General features: G+C 36.8%; 1 protein-coding gene across 2 annotated transcripts; it reads left to right on the top strand.

Moving 5' to 3' along the window:
* The first annotated feature begins 1,241 nt into the window (after positions 1 to 1,241).
* LOC113309637 (syntaxin-binding protein 5-like) lies at positions 1,242 to 10,292 on the top strand. Of its 2 annotated transcripts, XM_026558090.1 has the most exons (24): positions 1,242 to 1,388; positions 1,615 to 1,742; positions 2,177 to 2,261; positions 3,003 to 3,056; positions 3,487 to 3,578; positions 3,667 to 3,770; positions 3,907 to 3,982; positions 4,379 to 4,811; positions 5,011 to 5,352; positions 5,586 to 5,780; positions 5,929 to 6,027; positions 6,102 to 6,171; positions 6,284 to 6,411; positions 6,515 to 6,842; positions 7,043 to 7,284; positions 7,369 to 7,496; positions 7,749 to 7,866; positions 8,301 to 8,356; positions 8,441 to 8,534; positions 8,613 to 8,796; positions 8,874 to 8,945; positions 9,047 to 9,147; positions 9,225 to 9,287; positions 9,617 to 10,292. In XM_026558090.1, exons 1-24 carry the CDS (start codon positions 1,332 to 1,334, stop codon positions 9,725 to 9,727), a joined length of 3,360 nt encoding a protein of 1,119 aa, XP_026413875.1. In that variant the 5' UTR covers positions 1,242 to 1,331; the 3' UTR covers positions 9,728 to 10,292. The 2 variants fall into 2 exon arrangements, with proteins under 2 accessions (XP_026413875.1, XP_026413876.1); XM_026558091.1 differs by lacking the exons at positions 8,874 to 8,945; positions 9,047 to 9,147; positions 9,225 to 9,287; positions 9,617 to 10,292 and having other exon boundaries at positions 8,441 to 8,531; positions 8,609 to 8,740.
* The last annotated feature ends 1,775 nt before the right edge of the window (positions 10,293 to 12,067 follow it).

Genomic DNA, 12,067 nt, shown 5'->3' with positions numbered 1-12,067 from the left:
TAGCTTTATCACTCCGTGACATGTTCAAAATGGTAAAATATGAAGTAATCGAACTTCTAATACCTGCAACAAAAGTATTTACTACCAAAAGTTCTCACATGTTAACTTTTCATATTTGAATCCTGATTAATTCATTTATAATAGAAAATCTAAATCAAACAAAATTTATTTCTCTCATTCATCTTAATATGTATAATCAAGCCAAAAAATAAGAGATTTAGTTTAATACGTATTCATAAAATAAAAAACGTTTCATGTTAATTTGAATTTTCCATTACAAGATAAAAAGTGAGGAAAAAAATTGAGCACAATTTACATTACATATGGAGTAGAGAGAGAAATATGTAGCTGATTGGGTTCCGTTTTTTAATTTCATTTCTCCAATTTCCTAAATATTCTACCCACTTTTAAAGAGTCTAAATTTGTGCATCTCATCCAAAACCGGGGTGCGCGTTCCTGCTCCTCCTATTAATGGTAGCTGAGAGAGAGAAAAATAAGAAAAAGTTAGATTTTTGTTTTTCCAAGTATTAAAAAATAGCAAAACCAGAAACCAGTATAAATAAAATTAGACCAATAGGAGGAGCAGGAACGTGCATCCCGGTTTTGGAGAGGTGCACAAATTTGGACTCCACTTTTAATATATAAAAATTGTAAACAAGATAATAACCAGGATTAAATAAGCGGCCAACGGGATTGTGCATTCGGGTTTAGTGGGCGAAGAAAATTACAGCCTTCAATATTATTATTGTATGATTTTCTGATTGCTACGAAAACCGTACCAGTACTCAAAATAATCCACAGGTGAGGAATTTTGGGTAAGACCGACTGAAACATTCTAACCAAATGATGATGGTGGGAGTTACAAATCTTCAAAGTTTGATAATAAAGATTTTGGCAGTGCCAAAGACCAAGTGAAGCAAGGCATAAAATCCAGTTAACACTTAACTACTACGACAACCACTCCACTAGTGTTCTTTAACTCTAATGCAGCAACTACCAAATCCGGCCAAAATCACTTTCCACCATTTCAAAGTCATAGTCGGCTACATCCTTGAAATTGTCGAATGTCATTCTGCCAGGCTACATCTTATCTGACTGAATCTTTAGTCCCTACATTTCGTCCTTGTCGTTTTTTATTCCAAACGTAACTTACACTCTACTTACACGTGGTACGCCATACATCGCGTCACACTGTATTTTTCTACAGCATAATCTAATCTTCGTCAATCTCATCACACAACCCTCGAGAAACTTAAGTTCCCATTTGAAACAAATACACAAATAAAAATGAAATCTTTGTGAAAAAAGTCCATTCGTCTATCGATTACACCATGTTTGCTATTCGTCTCTTGCAGAAAGCAAAGACTCATCATCATAACAATAATCAGGTAATCAGAATTCAATCTTTATTTCAATTGGGACGGAATCGTTCGTTTTCTGTTTTTTCAACAAATTTCTGATTTTTCAGCTGAATACTTGTTATTTTAGGTCTTTTTTTTTTCTTTTTGATCTAAAAAATGACAAAATAAATAAATGAATTGCTCTCTATTAGATTCAAATTCTTGTTTGATCATCTTTTTAAACCTAATATTCATTTATGTTAAATTGAAGCAGCAAAATGTACAAGGAAGTGTGGCACCAGCAGATTTGGATCCTCACATTGCTCATCATTATGGTATCCCGTCAACTGCCTCGATTCTTGCTTTCGACCCCATTCAACGTCTAATGGCAATTGGGACACTGTGAGTTCATTCTTCTTCTTCATGTTTTATGTTGTTGCCTCTAGTAAGCTAACTTAATTATACAATGAAGTCATAGATAGGTCATACCTTAGTGAAATTCGGATGAAGCTTGGATCTTCTTTGTTATCTGCAAATTAAATGACAACCACTAGCTCTGGTTGATTGACCTTGTGAAGTTTCTTGAACTGAAAAATACAACGTGAGAAGTTTATCTAGTTCAAAGCCTAATGTAAGAAGAAAATACTACTGGAGAAGAAATTTTAGGATAAAAATAACATTTTATATACAATCACGAACTAAGATGCGGAGAAACATTGTTGCGTAATTGCGTTACTTATGCCACATTGCACAGCATTTTTCATGTTAGTTATTTCAGTCTTTTCTTTTCATTTTCTCTTTCTTTATTTGATACATAATTATGTGGATAACTGCAGGGATGGCAGAATAAAAGTGGTCGGCGGTGACAATGTGGAAGGCCTTCTCATATCTCCAAAGCAGTTGCCCTACAAAAATTTGGAGGTTCGTAAGATTATGCATTCTATGATCTTTGCCTTTCGTTTGGTTTAGTTGTTTGTCTGGATGTTATCATGTCAACTTTATACGAGTCTATTTGTTGGAATGCCCAAGTGCATTTGGTACTCTCAATGCAGTCGGCTACTCAGATATGAAGCATATACATTTACTTATGTGATCTGCTCCCCTGTTTTATGATGTATCTCATGTGAGTGTGTGAATCTTGGGCTAAAGAAGCTTTGGTGATTCATCTCAAGTATGTCTGTTATACATTGTCGCTTAGATTGACCCTTAGATGGCTCCAACTATCCGAAAATATTGCTGGTGTATCTGCTGCATTTTCTGCATAACCTAGAAAGATGTAGAACTCCTCCAGATCTGCAAAGTTGCAATCCAATTTTGTAAAGCCTGAGTCAGGGTTGCTTGGTGGCAGACAAGAAGCCTCTGATTATTTATTTTTTGCTTCTCTAGTATTAATTACTGAAAAATCTATTCTTTAGTGCGCAAAAGTTTTGTTGTATTATTAAACACAAGACATAGCAACCCATATGGATAAAGGCGTAACATGGCAAACATTAGATGAGATTGGTATGCAATTGTTCAATTGATGCTGCATCATACACCTGATTATTTGAAAACAAGTGAGAACTTAGTTAGAAATGCTTATGTTATTTCAGGCTTTAAACAATAATGCCCACTTTTCAGTCAGTGAAGTTGTCATTGTAACTAAATCATTGATTTTCGCAGTTCCTACACAACCAGGGTTTTCTAGTGAGCGTCTCAAACGAAAATGATATTCAGGTATTGTTGCTTCGAATCTTTAAACACTTTCGTAAATCCGCATCTCTATGAATCATTGTTTCTAAACATAAGCTTTTCTTTGCATATCTAGTTGTCTTTATGTAATTATCCCTTTGCATACCGTTGCTGCTTATCTCAACACTAGTTTGGGTTTCCTGAAGTCTGACTTCCAAAATTGAATACAAGAGTTGACATGCATTCTAGGCACATGTGACATATTGCTGTCTGTCTGATTCTTTTGTTACATTTGCATTTGTGTTTACCAAGAGCGAAGGTTGTTTCCTTGTTTCGACTTGCTATGTACATGTTTTGTCGCCAAACCATTTCTAAACGTGTCCATCCTGAGGAATGCTATAATTTTAAAATGGCTGCAAACCCATTTATTAGGTTTTCTCTCTTTTTTCTTGATCATTTACCTCAAATTTCACAGGTTTGGGATCTGGAACACAGGCAGATAGCTAGCTCTTTAAAGTGGGAATGCAACATAACTGCTTTCTCTGTGATACCAGGCACCCATTTCATGTACTGCCTTGCTGTCCTCGGAGTGTGTTGTGTGTTTAACACATCAAATACATGTCTCATGACATTGCTGCTCTGATATTTTTTATAGGTACATTGGAGATGAATATGGAATGGTGTCTGTCTTGAAGTACGATGCTGAAGAAGTAGCAATTTTGCAGTTGCCATATCATATTCCAGCAAATTCTTTAGCTGGTACGTGGATGTTGTCTTTCTATGCTTAAGCATATATAAGTTAAATCACTTCTTTCTCCTATTATTCTTTCAGATTAGCTTGCATATCTGTTACTCTTCAAATATTTCTAATATCGTAATTTATGCTATTTCACAGATGCAGCTGGGGTTTCATTACCCGATCATATATCTGTTGTTGGAGTTCTCCCTCAACCCTGCACTTCTGGGAATAGGCAAGATATACTGAATGTGATTTAAGTTTCTAGATTTGGTTTATTTATTTGTATTGTTTTAGGATTACAAACTGGGTTGTAAGGTAGTTCTGTAAGAACACAACATGCTGTACCTCCATTTGTTAGATATCGAGAAAAAATATCTGGCTTTTTAAATAGGTGATTATGTTGCATGGTTATAATCAAAAGAGCTTGACATATCAAATTCCTTTATATCTTTGGTTGGTGGAAAGTTAAAAATATGACCATATAATACTTTTGGTCTTACCTTTTGAATGCGCAATGGGATGTATGGTTGTTTTGGGCATAGTCTGAGGGTCTAAGTGAAATTTTGCAAGCACAATGCTTCAGATTTCACCGGACCTTTGCATTCTAACAACTATGGTACTTCTGCAGACTGATGATAGCATATGAGAATGGGTTGATCGTCCTCTGGGATATTTCTGAAAGTCGGGTTGTCCTTTTTAGAGGCCACAAGGATCTCCAATTGAAGGATGATCAGGTGGTTGAGGAAAATACATCTGAGTTAGAGCAAGAGGAGAAAGAAATAAGCTCTCTATGTTGGGCATCTCTTGATGGATCCATTCTTGCTGTTGGATATGTGGATGGTGATATTTTTCTATGGAACATGTTAAGTGCGTCCTCTATCAAAGGTCCACAAGCTGGGGGATCATTTATTGATGCTGTTAAGCTACAATTATCTTCTGGGAAAAGAAAGATTCCGGTCATTGTCTTACATTGGTCCGCAAATAGTAGATCGAACAATGAGCGTGGAGGGAAATTATTTATCTATGGAGGTGATGACATAGGATCTGAAGAAGTCCTTACTGTACGTTTCAGCTCTGATTCTGGTTTCCGCTCCTTAATCACTTACATATTAGTCGCCATATGTGCTAGTATTAGTTAGTACTTTGTACTTAGTAGCATAAGAAAAATAACACCATAACAGGGCACTGATGCTTCTTTGGTTTGATAATATTCACACGGGTCCTATGAGCTGTGCTAACTCTTTTATGTTGCTGTTACAGGCCTTGAGTCTTGAATGTTCCTCCGGTAAAGAAGCTGTACGATGCGTCAACCGCGTGGATCTCTCTCTTAATGGATCCTTTGCGGATATGATTTTAGTTCAAAATGCCGGGGCAACAGAGAATAATACAACTGGCGTGTCCCTCTTTTTACTGACTAACCCTGGTCAATTGCACGTATATGATGATGCTATGCTGGCCTCACTTTTATCTCAGCAAGAAAAAAGTCCTTCTGTCCGCCCAATACCTTTTCCTGTGGTGGTACCTATGGCTGAACCACACATGACAGTGGCTAAGCTATGTTCAGTACCCATGGAAGGACATTCATCAAAGGCTCTCCTAGAGGTGGGTTGGTACTAGGTTACTCCCTTTGTTTGTTAACCCTTAAAGGTGTACTATGGGTCCTTTATCTATTAACCCTTAATAGTGTACTATGGCCATTTCTTGTATATGAGAAAAGAAGCTAGGTAATCTATTTCAGTGGTCATGGTCAATTAATTTAAAGATTTTCAGATGAGGCTTAAGTCTTTTTATTTCTTTACGTTCATTGATATACATTTTGCTTTTCTTCCTAGCAGGCATCCTTAAATCTAAAAGCTACACTATCTGCGGGTACAAAGTGGCCTTTGACCGGTGGAATTTCCAAAAAATTGCCCTTCTCTGAAGATGATGGCGTGGAGAAAGTATACATTGCAGGCTATAAAGACGGATCTATTCAATTATGGAATGCAGCATATTCAGCCCTCTCACCTATTGCTGCCTTAGAAGGCGAGGTTAGATTAGCAGCACATATGATCCACAACTTTCGTTTAATTACTACTAGCACAGGATGTTCGTCTTTTTACTTCGATAATGCTAATTGGCAAAGTTATGTTTAGTACTTGGTATAAGGAAATGGTATCTTACTGCTGTGTTCGGCAGGTACAAAAGATTGAAGTGTCTGGAGCCAGTGCCCCTGTATCAGCATTGGATTTTTGCTTCCTCAGTACAAGTTTGGCCGTTGGCAGTGAAAGCGGTCTGGTATGGTTATTTAGGTTTTTCTTTTCAGGCTTAAATGAGCTTATGAACTATTCTAATTATCTTTTCTTCTGTAGGTTCGTATATATAGACTTGGTAATTCTGAAGAGACAAGTTTTCATTTCGTGTCAGAAAATAATCAAGAAGGTGATTTGATAGATTTATGTGACTTTGTTTCTTTTGTAGTTTGTTGTACTTGTATGCATCCTGTCTATCAACAGGTATAAAAGTATGTTCACGTTTGCAACTTCGTCTCCAGTTCACAGTTTGCATCAAGCGAAAGGACTTCAATATATAGCTGCCTTTTGCATCCTAAATTCTCCAATTCGGACCCTACAGTATGCAGATTCTGGAACCAAACTTTCCGTAGGGTTTGAATGTGGTCTGGTTAGTACTACAAGTTTCTAACTACTTTACTTATTATTTGGAGTGTGAGTGTGTTAATTGGTTATTTTCTTATGAGGTTTGTCTTTGCTGCTTTCTTTTCCAGGTTGCAATGTTTGATATGAGTTCATTATCAGTTTTATATCTTAAAGAGTGTGTATCAGGCTCAAGCTCCCCAGTTATTTCAACAGATGTTCTGGCATGTACAGACATCTGTAGCTTGTTACACAGTTCGAAGCAAAAGGTTCCTAAAAGCCCAAAGGGCGCTGCTGATGTAGAACAGATAGAAAATAAGGACCCTCTTGATGGACAAGTTTTTATTTTGACAAGAGATTCACACGTATTAGTTCTTGACAGTGTTACTGGTAACACAATTAGCTCTTGGGGGTCACAACAAAAGAAGGGTTCAACTGCAATTTCCATGTATATAATAGGCAAGTTCAATTATTATTTTTTGAGTAATCAAAAGATTTTTCTTTATGTATTTGATTTCTTCATTTGGTTTCTCTTTGTTCCTTCCCTTTCAGTAACATTAGTATTACGAGTTTGTGTTGACCGAAGGCTGCTGTCAAACCCATCATCATTTTAATATTCTTTTAGTATTCCTTTTCTGAGTGCTGTCAGTCCACTTCAGATAACAGCTCTTTGGCTTCAGAAGCATCCACCACGGAGCACTCAGAGCCGCTATCCAAGGATAGTGCTACTCAAAGTGAGCAGCTGTCCGAGGATAGTAATACCCTTGTTGGAGTTAACCCACAAACTGAGATTCGGAGCTCTAGGGAAAGCAGAAGTTCTGGGAAGAGGTCATTGGATTCACTTGTAGTACTTTGTTGTGAGGATGCATTGCATGTATACTCTTTAAAATCCGTGATACAGGTCTGCTTCTTCTTTTTTTCCTTTTTTGCCTTTTTTTTGTGTTGTTTTCTTTTGCAAACTTATGTGACCTACTTTTTACTTTAGGGGGATAATAACTCCATCCGCAAAGTGAGTCTTTCGAAACCCTGTTGTTGGACAACAACTTTCAAAACGACAAATGAGAAAGCTTCTGGGATAATTTTACTCTATCAGACTGGAATGATTGAAATAAGGTAAGTGTTAACTTTATAGTTGTTTAGTTTGAAATCCCTTTTCGTTTTTCATCTTTTGGCTGAAGATCAACATTCCAAAGTGATGATTTTGTTTTCTTCTAAAGAATTTTTCAAAATGGCAATGACTTTAACAATGATTAAGTGCTTTGGTGATAAAGATGTACACATGGTTCTCTGTGCAAAGACTTTTTTGGCTATGGAAATTTATTTGACTAATTGAATGGTTTATACTGGTGCTATCTCTTTGGTTAGGTCCTTTCCGGATTTAAAAGTCGTGGGAGAAAGCTCATTAATGTCAATTCTTAGGTGGAGCTTCAAAACTAACATGGAAAAAACCGTATGTTCTTCTGATAGGGGACAGATAGCAGTGGTAAATATCATCCTTGCTTTCTGTTATGGAACACATAATAACGGGTTTCTTTTTATACTGGCGTATAATGGTTTCATCTTTTATAGTTCTTCCACATTATTTATACTTCTTATCTTTCCTTGTGGCACTCTTTAAAATAGTGTTCCTTGATTGTTTAAAAGATCATGATTAGCAGTTACAAGTAATTTGCTGTCCAGGAGTTTCCATTTTCTTTGTCAGTGTCCTCCAAATGCTAGAAAATGTTTTAACCTCATATTCTTTGGTGGAAATTACATTTGTATGTGCATACCAACCAGAACAGTACTTAAACGACACATGCTTGAATTATGTGCATAAAGAAATTCTTCAGTGTTCACTCTTTTTGTCCCAGAAGTTCATATGTGGTTTTACTGGTCAAATTTGAATCCAAGTAATGATTTTGATAAGTTCTGTAGGCAAATGGGTCGGAGTTGGCTTTCATCTCCTTCTTGGCCTCTGAAAGTGACTCCAGGTAACTATCGTCTATGTTGTCTAGCCACCACGTGTATATGCATCCTTGAGCAAATTTAATAACATTTTTAATGGATTCCCTTAGGACTTCGGATTCTTTACCTTGTCTTCACGACAAAGTTCTCGCTGCTGCTGCTGATGCCGCTATCAGGTTCTCCTCAAGTCAGAAGAAAAAACAGGTTCAAGGATTTCCTATATTTTCATTGATATCCTTTGTCTTGCGTAGTAATTTAATCGAGTATGTTTTTCTGTTACAGGGTAGCCCCGGAATTCTTGGTATCATTAAGGGTTTTAAAGGGGAGAAGGGACAAGCAATGGATTCTGCTACCAACCCATCATCTGATTTTCGTCTACATTTAGAAAGCATATTTTCAAGCGTCCCATTTTCATATGCAGCTCTAGATATTCCAGATTTTGAAGATATAGAGGAGCTTAATATAGGTACCAAATATTTCTCTTGTTTCCATCCTTTCTGTTTTCCTTCATTCTCTTAGACATTTTTCTCTGTTTCGGTGTAGATGATATAGAAATTGACGAGCCAGTACCCGTTGCTTCTACATCATCTTATAAAAGCAAAAACGACAAAGGAGGTACTTCAGATATCTTGAATTTCGTTCTTGTGTTTCTACTATTTTTTATGAGCAAGATCTGATTAGATAATGCATATGCATGTGATGATTCTTTACTTTAGGTAAGGATAAAGATAGAGAAAAGTTGTTCGATGGTGCACCGCCTGAGAAGCCAAAACTAAGGACGCCAGCAGAAATCATGATTAAATATAAATATGCTGGGGTAATTTCACATGTCCAGATACTTTAGATTGTTGGTTATTTTTTGGATAGTGTGTTCTAACCTGGTAACTTTTCCAGGATGCTTCTGCTGCAGCAGCAGAGGCAAAAGACAAGCTCTTGGAACGCCAGGAAAAACTTGAGGTAGGGTATTGCTTTGCTGGTAAACTATCATTTTCTTTGAGCTCTTGCTGAATACTTAGAGTTTAGATAGATCTCGACAGAATACCTGACAGTATCTTCACATTTTTTGCTTATAAATCTTCTTTAATATAAAATATTATGTTTGTGATCTAATTGTTTCATTTAGATCCATTTGACTAGCAACCATAATATTTTGTTTTCTTAAAGCATGCTACAGTATAATTACCTGGGGCCATTATTAGGATATAATCATATACTTCGTTGAAGTTGTTTAATCACTTCAAGCAAACTCCAAATAAGCTTCTTTTTGTTATCTTTTGGAATTCCAGAGAATCCGTAAAAACACTGAAGAACTAAGTAATGGAGCTGAGAACTTTGCATCAATGGCTAACGAACTTGTCAAGACGATGGAAGGCCGTCGTAAATGGTGGAATATATAACAAACACGTGGCATCATTTGAGGTTGTCTATCCATTTGGTGTGAGCTAAGTTGGAGCCAGCAAATTTCCCTGTGATTCCCGAGAGCATCTGGCAGGTTCGTCACAATAGCTACCAAACTAGTATTTTCCAGAGAATGTTGAGCTGGGATTTTACGTACATCAAGATTCAGCAGAAATTGTAAATTAAGCCACCGATCTGCTCAAAAACTGAGAGGTGCTTTCTCAATCTGGTACTATTTGATTCAGTCGAAACCAGATGATTTCCCCCACAAAAGAAATGGGATCATAATTGCAAACTGAGATTGTACCAATAGTCATATAGAAGTGCGTGCAGGTCTGCCGTTGTATATATGTTTGTTGAGAGTTCCTGTTGTGCATGTTTTGCTTGAATTTTTTTTTGTGATACTGTATACTGAACACAATGATCTTATAAGGCTGTAAGCTATTCAGAATCTCAGATCTAGTTTGCAAACTTGAAATGTATAACCAGAGCAGTTCTCTGGACCCTCGGTTAAATTCTTTCCTTTTTCCTCAGGATTTGTAAATTGTGCAGGTTTGCATTCAATCCCTGTCACAGGACAGCTATCAGCTTTTTTTTGTGTGGAATCATCTAAAAAACATTATTTTGAGTTAGTGCAGAAATTGGAAATGCTGTAAGATTCAAAAGCTTTGCCTGGAGAAGCAGGTCTATACAAGATTTTTGTTGCCATAACCTGAGAATACTTGAGACAGCTCCATCATCCATTTGGTAATCTCTTGAGTATCTAAACCAAGGAAGCTGATCGCTGTTGTATAGACAACAATATGATGTGCAATGCAGATATTCCTACAGTAAAATATTGCAACAAATTTCTTTCTTACAGAAGCATAAAGGGAAGCTAGAGAACGCATGCGAAACACAAACACCGGTAGAGGTATAGTTAATGTTGTTGTTAATAATTTCTTACATTCGGGGTCAATTTGCTGGTGAGTTTGTTGATCTCTTTTTGAAACTCAATTGTCCTCCCAGAAACTTCAAGAAAAATGCCACCATTGAATGTTCACAACGCTGATTTTGATGAACTCTGTGGTCCTTGAACCTATAAATGTACTCTCACAATGGACTTATTCATGCGAATCTTAATTATGCTACTTTTCTAAGTAATGAAAAGGGTACATGAGTGGGTCTGGCTTATTTGTACTTTGTACTATTTCTCGACCCGAAAGACAAGGAAGAAGGGAAAATCTTAGGGAGAGTCCTCCTGCAACTACTTGGAGTTTGCTAATGTCATCGAAAGTTCGCTTGTGTAGGGTACTAGAGATGAATGTCTATTGACTACTAAATGAAAGTCGAGCAGTGTTCCCTAAAAACTTAATGGGGTACTAGCCACGGGCCACGGCCCACAGACAGATACAGTGTCATACACGCACAAAATTATGAGAAAAAATCGATCTTCCAGCATTTGAAATGAATACTCCTTGTTATTTAGAGATTTGGCATCAGATAGCTGCTTTTGCCTCTTGGTCATCATTTTGGATAAGCGAGTCAAAGAATGAAGTAGCTAGCTGAGATGATGAAACCAGTACTCAATACAATTCGATCTAATCAACATTGTAGTTGGTGCCTTGGTGGCTCCCAACTATCTAAATTACAATACAAAAGCCACACACTGTCTACACCCAAGACAGTTTTAATTTCATTTTGCTAGTGGATATTCTAGTTGATAATGGCAGGGAATAGCCAAGAATTTTCGTTTTTATGGGGGTTTGAAGCCAACTTGCTTTTAACCATATCGATTATTGTAAACTGCTTGTTGTTCAAATGAGTGATTGAATTTCATTGTTCCCTAAACTAAATGGGAATGGGTTGAAAATTACATAAAGGTTTCACTGGTTATCGAGCTCTATGTATGATAAACGCAAACACATCCCCCGAGATTCGCATACGGAGGGCGGCTTCATTCCCATGCTGAGGGGACTGCTTGCCTGCTTCCTTGCACTCCTTCATAGGATGGATGACAAACCAAGTGACAGCATCAAGATTAATTTCATAATAGTTGTTGTTTGTTCCAATATTTTTGTTATTTGGAGTTTGCATATTGTAGATATTGAACGAACAATCATCTAATTGTAAAAACATCTGTGATAATCAAACACAGTCAACGGTCAATCTAGTCACACTGAAAATATCCCAAGTACCTAGAATTTATTTAACTGTAGATCCAGTTAAAATGACAGAATTACTAAGTAAATATTTGGTTATTACTTGCTAAACGAATTTGGTTGCGAAACATTTCCCAAGTCCAAAACGTTAAGCAATTGATCTCCGTAATTTCGTGTGCCTGAATGGCTTGGTGATCA

The sequence above is a fragment of the Papaver somniferum genome, chromosome 9 (genome assembly GCF_003573695.1).
Source record: "Papaver somniferum cultivar HN1 chromosome 9, ASM357369v1, whole genome shotgun sequence".
In the NCBI taxonomy this organism is placed as follows: Eukaryota; Viridiplantae; Streptophyta; class Magnoliopsida; order Ranunculales; family Papaveraceae; genus Papaver; species Papaver somniferum.
The sequence above is the reverse complement of the archived record's forward strand: the minus strand, read 5'-3'. Positions and strand labels throughout refer to the sequence as shown.